The sequence below is a fragment of the Phaethon aethereus genome (assembly GCF_964289735.1).
Source record: "Phaethon aethereus genome assembly, chromosome: 5".
In the NCBI taxonomy this organism is placed as follows: Eukaryota; Metazoa; Chordata; class Aves; order Phaethontiformes; family Phaethontidae; genus Phaethon; species Phaethon aethereus.
The window spans coordinates 8338135-8353801 of NC_138579.1; the positions used below are offsets into that span (position 1 = coordinate 8338135).

The 15667-nt window shown below is 42.4% G+C and overlaps 1 protein-coding gene across 1 annotated transcript in view; it reads left to right on the forward strand.

Moving 5' to 3' along the window:
- SYT16 (synaptotagmin 16) overlaps nt 1-15667 on the forward strand; it is a gene marked incomplete at its 3' end in the record, with an annotated part of 40876 nt that overhangs the window by 9874 nt on the left and 15335 nt on the right. Inside the window, exon 2 of the mRNA XM_082001055.1 lies at nt 11777-12033. Coding sequence (XP_081857181.1) covers nt 11777-12033 — 257 coding nt within the window. The remainder of the gene's footprint in view (nt 1-11776; nt 12034-15667) is intronic.

Sequence of the window (15667 nt, forward strand, 5' to 3'; positions counted from 1 at the left end):
CTGTATCACAGTGCGTTCTCCCATGATTTTAAGTACACTTGAGGTCTAGGTTGATGTTTCGGATTTTGTTTCTGTTTTATAAAAGGAAGGATTTTTGGAGATCAGGTTGTATCTCCAGATAGTTTTGAGCGTAAATAAAGTTATGGAGTGCTCTTCTCCCTAGTCAAACCCATAAATCAGGTAGTTGCTTTACTTTCTACTTTTGTTTGAACTCCCAGTTCAAATGGTTGACAGCAAAAGCAAGAAGATGACTCAAGACTGAAGATGCTGTGCAAATAAGAGCTGCAGTTGCACAGGAATTAGTAGTAGCAACTCCACGTGTGTTGCTGCATAGTCCCTTTACAAAATGTTCCTCCTTTTTTTCTGAGAAGCTTTAACAATTCCATAGTTTGCAGCAGGGCTTTCCAGTTTTCCAAAAGAAAAGCCCTTTTTATTTGTTCTGTGTGCAGTTCTGGGTTTTGCTGAGTTAGGAGCTGTTGCAGATCACTGTTTCTGTATGTCATCCTGATCATGAAAATTTTAAGGCCAGGCCTATGTGACTGCTTCCATAATAGCAAAGAACACTGCGCAGAGCGCTCCTGGGATCCTCCAAGTATATGCATTATGCATAGATGTACTGATACTGTCTTTGGTATATGATCAAACATGTTTTTTTTGTGTAGTACTTCTGCTTCCTGCAGGGCTTGGTGATGCTCCCATTGAAACTCTCACTGACTTCCGTAAAGCAGAATCAAAATCTTTAAGAAGAAAGTGGACACACAAGGGCAACAGTAAATATATATAGGAAAGCAGAAATCTGGCAGTTGTGAACTTTTCATTGTTCAGCCAAAATGACTGTTTGCTTGTTTGTTTTTTAACATGCAGGCAGACAGGATGCATGCAGTACATCTATATTTTACACCTACACTATGTATTTTATTTGGTAATTTTTTTTCTTGGATAGGCTTTGAGCAAATGAGAAGTTATTCTGTATACTTGGTAACACTGCAGAGAGTTCTTGAATTATTTATTTCATGCATTTTAGCTTAGTGTATTTGGATGCCTGTAAGCTAACTTTGTAACTGATTGGGTGTTTGAAATTTCTGAATAAATAGTCATAGTTTGAAATACGTTGCCAGAAAAAGAGGTCAGCCTCCTTCCTCCCCCACTGTCTTCTCAGGGGGGGGAAAAAAAAAAAAATCCCACATGCCTCCTTATGAGTGGTGGGAAGTTGATTTGTAAAACAGATGCTGCATAGAAGTAACTGAGTTGAAGTTGCTAGAAATATGTATATGCTACCCAACATCTGCAGATCTCAAGATGTATTCATTATCTTTCCAGAATTTAGATTGTAATTATGGGTCCTTTATTTAAGTTTCCATGGTGATACAGAAAATGTTTCCCCCTTGTCCTTTCCTAATCAGGACACTTGTGTATTTGAATGGTGAACGTTTTTCCTCTCCCCTGGGTAAAGTTAGTTTTATTAATACAGAGATACTAAGTTGACGTGGAGCTGTCTGCTGCTCAGGCAGAGATTCAGCAGCAGACGTATCAAGCATTCCCCCGTGCCGCCGTTTAATTAGCCTGTATGCTTCCAAACGGCAGTAAGAAATAGCATCCAGTCTCATAACAAGTGAGGCAGTCATGCTTTGGGGATTTGTAAAGTTGAAGTCAAAGTCAAGTGGCCAATAACATATCAAACTGGGCCAAATTCCTCTCCTTCACCCTTCCCTTTCTGTCCCAGAAAAAGGGCTCTGCCCTGTTTTGCAGGGTGCTGCACGCAGGGCACCCAGGGGCTGCCCTTACAGGAGCGGTCCGGGAGCGCTGCATCCACGTGGCCTTTCCTACAAAATTTCTTGTAATAACCAGAATTGTACACTACGTTAATGCACGTTTATTTAAGTATACAGCCTTGTGCCCATGGACCCAGAATTTTAATGTTACAGTTGTTTTAGAAAACGATGAAAGATGTGGCTTAATTGCTAAAGACGATGTTTTACTCAGGATTTTTGGCAAGCTGTTTGAGTGAAAAGGGGACTGCTGTTTAAACTGGAAAAATTTTTATTTTTTTTAATCTCAAATACCCAAAAGATATACACATATAAATAGAACTTGCCAGCATTTGCTGAGGATTTAAATTAATTTTGTTGAAGTTGCATGAGCTGCAGGTAGTGAATTTGACAACACAGTTGGCCGAAAAGGAGTGTTTAGTTTTATGTGTTTCAGTTATTTGAATAGATCAGAGCACATTTAGGCCACAGGGTTGTTACAGCTTGAAATAATTTGTGTTTAAAAAAAGTTTCAAATAAACTTATTTTTAACAGCTTACATAAAAATAGTCAGTTTTTATGATAGCTGGTCACGGACCATTTACAAACTCATGTTTAAAAACTTTTTTCTTTTTTATCAGAATAGGAACACTTGGCTTTTTCCTCCAGTTGTGAGCAATATTCTAGAAGGAGCAGCAGGTTTGTTGTCAAACTCTGGCAAATTGGACCAGAAGGTCAAATCCGCCAACGTGGCGGCATGGAAGACGCCAGCTTCTGCTGGGCTGGTGGTGGGAGCAGTTTGCTTCGGTACTGCCAGCTTCTCTGTTCTGTCCTCTCTGCCCGAGGAGTTGAGTACCATCTTCTGTGCGGCAGCAGGTAATTTATGGAGCGGTGACAGCAGTTGTCATTAAGTTTATACTGCGGATTTCTAATAGACCTAACACAGCGTGTAAAAGCAGGATCCAGTTTCCCCACTTGCAGCTGTGTGGTTGATGTGAGGTCTGAGGTGGAAAAATGAGCTTCCCCCCCTCCCCAAACCAGGCAGCATCGCTGAGAAAGCTGCCCTCCACCTCTTTGTCTGCAGTGCTCATCTGTTCAGCTCTCGGCTTTGCCATGGCGATTATCAAATCCAGTCTTGGCAACGGTATCGTATGTTTCGTGCTCAAGAGCAAGCCGTGGACGGGCCACGCTTGACAGCTGGCGTGTTCACACGTATGTATGCGAACGTGCACGTACATGCTGACTGCCCGGCGTCCCCACTGCTTCCTTCTCAGTGCACGTCGGTGGGTCAAAACGTCCTGCTGTTGTGCTTCCTGGATGCCGATGGCAAGGAGATCTGCCTCTGTGTTTTCATCCTGACAAAGCAAAGCCAAGTATCTATAGTGTGTGTATATATTCCCTCCTTCCCCCATCTGGTGGATATTCATGCACTAACGAGGGTGCAGTCATCTCATATTCAAAGCACGTGTTGGTGGCGGGAGGGGAAGGGCACTCACAGGGACGTGCTCAAATGCGTGTCTTCGCTTTTAAAGGTTACAATTTACATTGGTCTCCCAAGTTCCTTTGCTGCTGGCAGATGGAGTCAGCGGTGCCTGCTAGCCCTGTGCCGTATTTATGTGTTCACAGTGTTACCCAGAGCAGGTCACGCCTGAGTTGATTTTTCTGCACAAAAGAAGTTCCCTCTCCACCTTAGCAGGAGCTGAATGAGAATGGAAGCATGACCAAGTTTTCAATTCTTCTGCTTACCGCTTTGTCTTTGCACATGCTAATGATTTTGAGTGGTTCTGTATGTGTGTTGTGTCTATCTTTGTGTTCTGCTCTCTTAAATATCTTCATTTTTTTAAAAAATAGGGCAATGTGCAGTGTTGGACAAGGTCTAATAATATGTAAATGTTGCTGATACAATATGACATTCACAGGCTTTCCAGAGGTTTGAAGAAGTAAGTGATTCTCAAGTTCATTCCCCAGTCCTCCCTAAACCCTTGGTCCCCTTTTTCTCCCCAGAAGGTCCATCTGAGAGCTACAAGTGTGCCGTGTCATCTGGCTTCTTGGCCAAGGGCAGCAGACTGTCTAAAGCCTGAGTTCTGTTTTTCTCCCAGTAAACAGTTATGGGGAGGATGAAGAACAGACAGCATCTTCAGGCAGCGATGATGAGGTGATTAAGCAGTTTGAAGTCTCTGTGTCATGCTCACAAAGTTTTTGACCAGAAGTATCTGAAAAAGCAACACCAGCAGGTGTGGAGCGTAGACCCAAATTCATCCGTTTACTCTCCAGCCATAAGGAGTACAGTACAGAGGTATCTGAATGCAAAGGTACTGTTTGCATGAAATGAGATTAAAGAAGTTGGAGTCTTTAAGATCTGTAGCCTCAACATGGAGAAGTTCTTGTGTTGTGGAGAACAAGTCCTGAATCTTGCTTTCTCTCTTGCTAAACTTGGTTTCCTTACGGGTTAGCTGCAGCTCATTTCTGAAATACTGAGGGGAGAGTCTGGATCCAAGCCCGGCTGAAGTCCATGAAGATCTTTCTGTTAACTGTACATGGCTTTTGAATTCTGTCTCATAATCCACAGGGATTTTCATGGATTTTATTGCCAATTTTGCCAGAGTAAAGACTGCAGGACTTCATTCTAATTATTTTTGATCTGTGCCACTTTTTAAAGTCATTTCTTGAGCAAGCCTTTTAGCAGAAGTTGAATGTCTCCTTTTGTAACAGCTTTGCAAACACAAGGTGAAGTGAATGAATTATGCTGTATCGTTTGCCAGCGCATACGCCAAATGTCAGGGAATGACAGAAACTAAAAATTTATGGCACAGAAGGGAAGAATTTTATGATCTTCTATGGACTGATGTAATGACTCTTTTATACAAACAGAGACGAAATGCATTTAAAAATGTAACTACTTAGAAAATTGGCCTGAACGCGTCCTAAAATCTGGAGAAGTTCATTAGAGGGAAGAGCCGTGAAAGTGCCCTTTGTTTTTAGTTTCATAGCACATTTTAATTTTGAAATACAATTTCTTGATTTTAATGTGCTCTCTGATGAGAGCGATCATTTCGAGATATGGCTCTCCAGTGAACTCTTCTTGTGGCACAACATGGTGAAGAGTTGCTCTTAGTTTTCTTTTCAGAGGTAATATTAATATTGTTCAAATAACTGTTCAGAAACTACATGAAACCAGATGTTGAAGCCTGCTTTCGCTAGGCATTCTGTTCTCTGCCCCATTTCTCACTATCTCAAGATTAGACTCTTCATTACAAACAAATGCCTATAAACTAATCTTTGGGTATGTCAGGTCTCCGTCAAACCCGGAGAGGCTTCTGAGGCATGTAGAGCTGCTGTTACTGAGTGTACAGCAATAGTTACACACACCCACGGCTCCCAGTGCGAGGCGCTTGTTTGGGAGAAAAGCTGAGTGGTTGGGATAAATCCTAGATAACCCCACACCCTACTACCCCTCATTGCTGGTCTGACAACTCCGTATGTGTGAGAGCCCATTTTGGCCCTGGCTGGTGCCATGATCACAAACCACAGCAAGGTTTGTGACTGTAAAGCCGTCACTGTGCCCCGAGGGTGTATCAAATGCTGTTTCGGCTGAGCAGGTCCTCTGGACCTTTCTGGGAGGGAGGGATGAAGGATCGTTTGAAAGCGCTGAGTCCAGATTGGGATCATGGCACTTTCAGACCTTCTTTAGACTCTGCCCGAGACTTCTCTTCTCCTTGTGTTCTCTTAGCAGACCTTCTACTTATATAGCTGGTAGTTTTCTTTTCGTACAGAATCAGAAATCTATAATAAACTTAGGCATACAGAGAAGTTAAGCATCTCAGAGAGCCCTGAACAGCTTCTCTCCCACTCAGCCTTGACATACGGCAAAGTCTTCTCACATTGTGTTCTTACATGAGATTTTCCTTGACCCTGTGTTTCTGTTATCAATGTCATGACAGTCTGCACTGTGGACTCGCCTACCTTTAACTTTTCACCTGTTAAAAATCTTTGTAAGTAACTTAAATAGAGCTTGGAAAGAGGAGTGCACACTGCAGGAAGGAAGCGTTTGGAGGATGCTCTGGGGACCTGAATGGCTTGAATGCCAGCTCTGCCCACAGCCTCTCTGCAAATCACCCTGTTAATAAAGAGCCTATTTTAGTTCTGGAAACACGGAGTCTTCTCAGGCTATTACCCAGCATGTAGTAAATTAAACAATCTTGGTCTGATTGCATAACGTCACTTGAAGTTTAAGATCCTTTTTCTCTTTAACTCCTAAAATTTACAAGCCATTTTTGTTTAGATTTATTGTAATTAATGATTCTGCTCCTTTGAGGCTCTTCTATGAAGTTTTTTAGCACTTTTTGGTGGCTAACCTCAAAACAACCGTGGGCAGAAGCACTGCTGAGTCTCCCTGCATCTGGTTTGGTTCAGTGGGAGGGAGCACGTGGTGCGGGGGTCCTGCAGAGCGACTTGGAACCGGGGCTGTAGCAAGGGCCAGGCAAGAGGATTACTGCTGTATGAGGACAGATGTGCCTCAGTCCCACTAACTCGTGTCTCTGCTGCTGTTACTGTCTGTCAGGAAGAGGGGTTTGAAAATCACTCCTAGTAGCTGGGAGGATTTCAAGTCCAGAAGTACCTAGATCCATACTGAATTCCTTTCCTCCTCTGGACCATATTTAAACAGGTTCTTAACTTGCAGCATGTGTTTATATACAGTCTAGAAGCAGGGATCAAATTTCTTTCATTTTGGAAAACCACAAAGATGAGACATGTTTTTCCTTGTGAAAACACAGTGATTCACAGAGCAAACATCACCTCAGCACGGGTAACAGGCAGACCTTCAACTCTTCATGTCGGTGTGTCTTTCTGGTCGGTGAACTATGTGGTGTTAATTTAGCAAGATCTATTAGGCTTCATCTTTTAACTCTGGCAGTGTGTTTTAGGAACTGATGAGGCTTTCAGGACATTTCTTTAGCACATTGTAATGCTTCATAGAACCGAGCAATTGTGTATCATTGTAAGAGAAGAAATACGGTGTAGGTTAACCAGACCATTTACTTGCCAATGTGAGGGCAGACTTCACAGTATTTTCCAGACTGATTTTCAGTTTTTGATGTGCTGAGCTTTCCCTGTATCTTTGGAGAGATGCTTCCATACCCCAGTACCTGTTAGAGTTCTGTTTGGAGGCGATACTCATCCTTTCATCTGACAATATTCACAGTTTCTTCATAGCCAGTTCTCCAACCTTGAATACAGCCTTTCCTGATTTTTTGCTAATTTCTGTTCCCCAGTATTCCCTTTAGCTCCTTATTGGCTTGTGGACACATGTGACACAACAGGGAAAGGTTGGATTGAAAAAATAAAATCACACTCTTTTTTGTGTACAGTACTAGCTGCCCTTAATTTTAGAACTGGCTCCTTATTGCTCTTTGGGGACTCTTGGCTAATTAAAGTTCAGATAGTTAGATAATGCTGTCTCAACATATATCCCTGATGCTGTGCTGTTTATTCATGTCAGATATTCATAAGACAGTTGACATTTTCTTCCTTAAAGATCTCTCAGGTAAATTACAGGCATTTTACTGTTCTGACCTTTTTCTTTATATGTAGAACTTCTGTTTTCACCATTTTTTTTGTGAATATAATGTTAGAACGGATGTAATTGGAGAAGTGTAGTTCTAGTCTGTATAGTTGGGCTATTACCTGTAATGATCCTCCAATACTGGTATTTATAAATTATTATCTCTTACCAAACTTCTTTAAATTTAAAGAAAAAGCCAGACTGTTTCACTGAATGCTTTTGGTGAATCACCTTTTCCCTTCCTTTCCCTGAATACTACATTTGCTTTCCTAACACATTCATTTGATGCCTGAGTCTTAGGGAGATAGCTTGCTCTATTAATATATTTCTGGAGTTCTGTTATGAATAGCCTTTTATGCCTTTAATGTAGTTTTTGAAAATTCCTCTATTATTGATCTAGATATTATCCCAGCAGGAATCAAAACCACAAGACAATTGTGTGAGGATAATTTCTTACTACAGTAGCATTTTATTTGAAAGCCTGCTGTGTGGTGTGTGCTTTGATGGATGACCCACTGTTTAAAATGTGTATTAGACATTGGCTTGCTAATTAAATGCCTTAAGGAGCGCCTGTACCCATTCAGTCTTAGTAAATTTGTGGAATTTCTGTTATTTCATTTCTTGCTTACATTCTTATGTTTACTTGGTTCTGTTTTATGACTTTGTAGAGAAGAATGGGAGTAATGGCAAAAAAATCAAATTAGTTTCTACCCTCACTTAAGAATTTCAGCTCAGGGCAGAGGTGAGACAATGGAGGCTCTCGTGTTTCCCGACTAGTCTGCCAGATGGGAGGATGAGGAGGAGAAGAGGTGGGTTTTGCATTTGAGAAGGGAATGAGAAGAGCACTCACCTGGAATTTGAGAGATCTGAATTTGGATCCATCTTTCCTCCTGAAGGACCATCTCCCATGTCTCAGAAGAGGACCATAATTACAAAGCTGTGAGATGCTCTCAGACTTCTCTGTTGAAGTGCCCACGCTTGTAGCATTTTACTGGGAGGGAGAATGTGAGACCATTCATAGTTGAAGAAAGGGGATAAAGTTATTCTCCAAATCTCTGAGCTGTCAAATTTAAGGAGCAACCAAGGAGAGGGACAGGGACTTCTGTAAACCTCCAAGAGACGTTTCCTGAGTATAATCCCCACTCCCTTTCTTGGTTTGTTATTTGCTGGGTTTTTTTTTTTGTGGAGCAGGTATGACTCAGAAACAGCATATTTGCTGCTAAGGCCAAACATAGAATTTCTTCTACTCAGAAAGATTTGGGCTTTTTGTTCTAGACAGAGGGATATGTAGAGAATTATAGAATGGTTTGGGTTGGAAGGGACCTTTAAAGATCATCTAGTCCAACGCCTCTGCTGTGATCAGGTTGCTCAAAGCACCATCCAACCTAGCTTTGAACACTTCCAATGATGGGGCATCCACAGCTTCTATGGGCAACCTGTTCCAGTGTCTCACTATCTCATAGTAAAGAATTTCTTCCTTACACCCAGTCTAAATCTACCCTCTTTCAGTTTAAAGCCATTACCCTTGTCCTATCACTACAGGCCCTGGTAAAAAGTCTCTTTCCATCTTTCTTACAAGCCCCTGTTAATTATTGAAAAGCAGCAATAAGGTCTTCCTGACACCTTTGCTTCTCCAGGCTGAACAATCCCAACTCTCTCAGCCTTTCTTCATAGAAAAGGTGTTCCAGCCCTCTGACCATTTTCATGGCCCCCCTTTGGACCTGCTCTAACAGGTCCATGTCTTTCCTGTGATGGGGGTCCAGAGCTGGACGCAGCACTGCAGGTGGGGTCTCACAAGAGTGGAGTAAAGGAAAAAGAGGAATTACCTCCCTCAACCTACTGGCCACACTTCTTTGGATGCAGCCCAGGATATGGTTCATTTTCTGGGCTGTAAGCACACCTTGCCAGCTCACATCCAGCTTTTCATCCACCAGTAGCCCCAAGTCCTTCTTGGCAGGGCTGCTCTCAAACAATTCATCCCCCAGTCTGTACTGATATTGGGGATTGCCTTGATCCAGGTGCTGAACTTTGCACTTGGCCTTGTTGAACTTCATGAGGTTCACATTGGCCCACTTCTCAAGCCTGTCAAAGTTGTTCTGAACGGCATCCCTTCCCTCAAGTGTATCAACTGCACCACTCAGCTTGATATCATCTGCAGACTTGCTGAGGGTGCACTCAGTCCCGCTGTCTATGTCATTAATAAAGATATTTAACAGTACCAGTCCCAATACAGACCCCTGAGAGACAGCACTTGTTACCATGTTACTTGTTACCAACTACTCGTTAATGTCTCCATTTGGACATTGAGCCATTGACTGAAACTCTTTGTTTGAGGCCTTCCAGCCAACTCCTTATCCATCAGATAGTGCATCCATCAAATCCATATCTCCCTAATTTAGAGACAAGGATGCTGTGTGGGGCCATGTCAAAGGCCTTGCAAAAGTCAAGTTAGATGACATCTGTCGCTCTTCCCTTATCCACCAATGTGGTCACTCCATCGTAGGTGGCCACTAGATTAGTCAGGCAGTGTTTGCCCTTTGTGAAGCCATGCTGACTGTGTCTAATCACTTTCCTGTCATCTATATGCCTTGACATATCTTCCAGGAAAATCTGTTCCATGATCTTACTGGGCATAGAGGTGAGGCTGACTGGTTGGTAGCTCCCAGGGTCCTCCTTTTTACCCTTTTAAAGAATGGGTGTGAAGTTCCCCTTTTTCCAGTCACTGGGGGCTTTGTCTGACTGCCATGACTTTTCAAGTATGATGGAGAGCAGCTTAGCAACTACATCAGCCTGTTCACTCAGGACTCTGGGATGCATCTCATCAGGACCCATGGACTTGTGTGTATTCAGGTCCCTCAGAGGGTCTTAAACCTGATCTTCTCCTACAATGGGTGGGACTCCATTCCTCCATGAGCCTTGGGAATCAGGGACTTGAGAGATGTGGGATGAGCAACAGCCAGTGAAAACTGAGGGGAAAAGAGTTGTTGCGTACCTCAGCCTTCTCCATGCCAGTTGTCACCAGGTTCCCTGTCTCATTTATCCCTGTCTCATCTTGGACTAGATGACCTTTAAAGGTCCCTTCCAACCCAAAGATTCTATGATTTACCAGGCTGGGAAGGAAAATATCAATTCATCTAAACCAAAGCAAACTAATCATTTTCTATTAAACACAGTAATTAATACAATTTTTTAAAGATTTGAGTTGGATACCAAATTTGAAAAACTTAATTGTTCTATAGTAATGATCTTCTTGAGAACAAATCTGCAGGTTTGAGAATAAACAAGCAGGAGGGGTGGACAAAATGACCTCCAGAGATTCCTTCCAACCTCAACCATTTTGTGAAACCTTTAAACCCCAAAGAGCTGTGTTTGCAAAGAAAGTAATTCTGTTTTCATTACTGGCATCAGCTGTCTGGTAGCACAACTTGTTTTCCTTCACTGTAACTGGTCCTTGCTTATTTGAAAGAGATGGAGGCAGAATCTAGCTCTTTGCGTTCCTAAAGCAATGCCTGGCATCAGATGCATTGGGAAGAGGAAGGTCCCTGGTTTTCTTCTGAAAGTGCTTGCAGAACATACTCAAGGCCAAATCATGACGTTATTTTCATCTGTCCATGCAGTTATTTGTGTTGCTCCACCCAGAGATCTCTTACTAATGCCTTCTAGTAGAGAAAAGTGCCCTGTGTTCAGAATAGAGACTTTGGTGGTGCAGAGAAGGAATCTGTGGTCTGAACCAGAGAAGATTGTTTTATTCTCCTTAATGAGCCTTACTTTAGCCCATGGAGTATGTAGGACCAGACGAATTAAAACTAATAAAAGCAGGCAGGAAATTAGGGAACGCATCTCTGTTCAGTTGGTCTTGGGACAATTTAGCTCAAACATGGGATTTGAAGATTCCTAGTTGGCATGAGGGGCTGGTCATGCTCTTGGGGCTGGGTGATGGGGTCATGGTGGCACTCTCTTATCTCTGCAAAACTCCTTTCCTCACCAGCACCATCTGCTTGAGGGCAATAATAACTCCTGTCCTTTCCTCCTCCTCCTCCTCCTGCATAGAAGGAAATTGCTGTTACCTGTTCATCAGGCCTGTGCTGTGCTTTTCTGTGATTTGTCTGACCTGTGTTTTCATGGAAGCAATTACTTGGGGCCACAAAGCAGCCCACAAGGCACTTGAATATCCCGGATGCTCCATTGATAATTGCATTTGGTGGTTAACTTCAAGTAAATGCAACTGGTTTCTCAGTTCAGGATGGGGCAAGAAGCAGCCATGTCCACTCCTTCAAATGATGATTTATACAGGATTTATTATTTTTTAAGTCCAGCGCTGCAGTTCTCAGAAGTAGAGTGTCTCTTGCAAACACTGGAGATGAGGGCAAAAAAAAAGAAAAGAAAGGAGAGAAAGGCACATTTTGGGAGGGAGAGGAATGCATTCTAATCCCTCTGAAATTATTTTCTTGCTGAAAATTGTTAGATCTGGATGGACTAAGCCAATTGAGTTACCAAGACAACCTGTCCTATCGTGAAGATGACCACGTATCTCTTGATTCAAGAAGAACAACTGAGAGTAGGAGCGCTGGGCAGTGTAAAGGTCCTAAGATGGAGTCCAGCATTGCTGATGACATTAGCCGGCCAGCCGTGGAAGGATGTTTGGAAATGGAGACAGCATTTACCAACCAGAGATTTGAAGTAAATGATGCTACTGACAGCTCATCGGCTTGGAGCCCTGAGGTATGGTGAATTGTCATTAATTACACGTGGTGTAAGCTTTTGAAGGATGATTGGGGGCCAAAAAATGTTAGGGGAGAAATGAAGTGAAAAATTGATCAGCACAGCATGAGATAATGGTACTCCTGTGTGCACGTGTGCGTGAACATACACCCCTCTCTATGTGTTTTCCCTTGTTCTTGTATTCTCGCTACTAACACTTACTCAGAGGAGCTGTTTTATTGCTTGATTTCTGACTGCAATCTTTGAACTGAAATTGGAGCCATTAGCTGCTTGACAGCATTTCCTATTACTTAGCAAAGAGCACTCTGTGGTGGCCCAGGGCTTTGTCATTGGCTGTAAGTGCAGGGTGTGTGTCTAGGGACATGGTATATGGTGCCTGGGTCAGATCTGTGCCTCTTTTTTCTGCGTGGTTTCTGTGGCTTAGACAGTGGGAAGCATCTGGAAAGCTGGAGGCAACTGGTGGGGTGGCCTGTGACTTGGCCAAGCGACCATCACCCTGGCATCCTTCCAGGGAAGGAGACAACCTGAGGTTGGAGCCCCTCTGCTTTCCCTTAGTTCTGCATCTTTATTTTGAAGCTTCAAGAAAAACATTACAGGTTTTATGGTATTGTAAACACCTGATGACTTAGCATCCCCCTTTTCTCTCATAATCTTTCTGTGTGATGTGTTTGTTTTCGTTATTATTTTACTGCAAGATTAAATTTCTGAGAAAATATCAGCCTGCATCAGACATATTAAAAGAACAGCACAAAGGTCACATCATCTGCCTGCGTTAAAAGAGACTGTTCTTCAGCTGTGGAAATTAATACCTCCATCACACTCTGAGCACCAAGGCTTTGAGGGAAAGGTTCCCTTCCTCAGAGCATGCTGCCTGCAGCCAAAGAGGTGGAAAGCAGCTCCTTGGCACATATGCTCCAGCCCCAAGAGGTGTTTTGAACAGCATTTTGGTTTGCTGCATGAACCAGTCCCACAAAATACTACACAACACATGGGAACTCCACGTGGTGGCAGCTCTGCCCTCTCTTTGCTGCACGCCTCTAACACGCACTGTTTGTCTGCCCATCTGAGGCTTGTTTTTCCTCTTCCACGCTTGAGGTACATTGCCATGGTTCACATGTGCCACAATGTCTCCAGTGCCCTCTTATATTTCTTTGGAATACCTCTCTCGTATTGCTTCTGGTATCTACATTTTAAAAATGCAAAGAATGGCTATAGCATCAGGGGGCAGATATGCCCAAGTCCCAGTTTGTCTACTACAAGCAGCTTCTTATCCAAAGGTATTGTGCAGGTTAATGAAAGACTTCTTATTGCAGGAACTAAATGTTCTGACATGCCAGAAATGTCCGAGCGCTATTATGCTCCGCTCAAAGGACCTCTCTTTGGAGACAAAAATGATAATTTTATGCCCCTGCAGTGGAACCACAAGTACCATTTCAAGCCTTGTCCGTAATTAGCTGCTCTTTCAGGTTGCTCTGGCAGAAATGGACTTATTTTACCCGGTGAAGTGGATATTGGCTGTCCTGAATGACTGGGTTAGACATACAGTATCAATCAGTATACTTGGCTTGATATCTCAACAACTGTGCTGCGAAGAGGGAAAGAAAGAAATTCAGATAAAGTATCTAAACCCCCACTTTTCCTTGGATTCTGGTTTAAGAGTCTGTATAACCAATACATTCACAAAGAGCTCATAGCCCCAGCTATGAGCCAAGGGGAATTCCGTCAATGACTTCCACAGAAAGAAGACTGAGCGTCCTTAAGCTTTCTGTGCTGAAAACCTGTATGGTGGTGAGTCCCAGCTAGCCCGGTGCTCTCTGAAAGGGCCAGCCCATGAGGTCTCTAAAGCTTGGTTGCCCACAGAACGGTCACTGCCACAGAGTTTGGCATTTCTCTTTGCCTCTTTACCTCCAGTTCATGCGGTTTTCTCTGCAGTGGATGTGGCCATAGCTATAGTAGCACGATTTGAGATTTCCTGAAATGCAGATCTTTTCTAGCTGTTCTGTCAAAAACCAGACAGCTGACCTTCAGTCTGCCCTACATGCTGCCAGAAGATGAGACACTCAGCTCTGCTGGGGCACGAAGGTGCCTCTTGGATCTTCATACCTGTGAGTTTATCATGATGCACAGGAGTTCACATTCTCCAGCTCGCGCATGTAGATGAAAGCAAAGTTATGCCACAAGCACAGTTGTTTCCACACTTTAGCAGCAGTTCTCAAATGTGCCTTGATTCCATCTCCTCAATGCACAGATGAAAGTGGGGAGGGGTGAACATGTGGAGGGAAACACGAATCAAGCACAATCCCGTTATGTTTCCTTCTTAAATATTATTTCATCAACCAAACAGAAATGATGTGACAGCTACACAGCAGCACTTAAATTTGCATAACATCACGTTCTCTCCAGGCAACCTGGCCTGCCTTGCATTTTTGTCTTTGCAGCCTGCTCTTCATAGAGAAAGGCATTTTTATGGGCAACCAAGTCATTTCGTGTGCTGTCCAAGCAGTGATTTTTCTCTCTTTGACAATGCTTCTGCAAGACATATGACAGCAGGTCTCCGTCACACATGGATTTTTGTATTCACGTGCACGAATCCCTTAAACACCTATGAAAATATGAAAAGCTGGAGCTTTGTGCATCATGGCAGATGCATCTGAGCACTTGAAAAGTAGCTTGACAGGAGGTAGATAGAAATTTTGAAGTTTGTTCGAGGTCTTGTTTGAGATATATACCACCCTAGACGCTTCTGAAGGGAATTACATCAGGAATCCTATGGCACATCATCTGTACTCTAAACAATAAGATTCCTACGTTGAAAAAAAGTGTTACTTGAAATGCGAAAGAAGATAAATGTTTGAGGAGGAGGGTGACTCAGACTGCTAGTGACAGGCCTTAATTCACCTTCTGGCTATTAACTGAAAATCTTTCCCTAGTACACTGTATACTCATGTTTAAATACAAATCATTGATCACTATAGCAACCCCTTTATCACATGAGGCACATTCTAGCTCTAAGATAAAAAAGCACTTCTGAACAGAAACGCACACACCCACTCATCAAAAGGTAAGGTGGGCATCCATGTTTTTCATCTTGTTTTATGAAGATGATTTTTGTTTTAAAAGTAGGTAAAAGATTGTGTGTGAATTGGTCTGCATATATTTTGATTGTTTATTTTGAGTTTTTATTCTGACTGTATTAGTATCCAGACTGAACAGAAGGAACAGATGCTTTTCTTGAGAGATTTAAAAAGGGAAGAAAGAATCAATATGTATTTAATCAGACTTTTTCTCAATTATCTTTGCTTTAGCTGTAGGAAAAGTATTGAATTATAGGGTAGCATTTAGAAATAGAATTTCCATTCTGCGAGAAATTCTGACATGGTGATTTCCCCTCTCATCAAATTGAACACAGTGCTTAATTTTTGTAATTTCCAATAGAACTAAAAGTTCCAAAAAGTTAGGAGGTTTGACTGAATTGTTTGATTTTGGTAATGTAAAAAAATCCATTTGGAAAAAATTCCAGTGTATGTTCAAAACAATAAGTTGTTTTTTTCAACAAAATGAAATTTATGAAGTTTATTAATGCCTCAAAATTGACATGAATGAAATTTTAAAGACCCCTTTGTTTTAGTTTTTC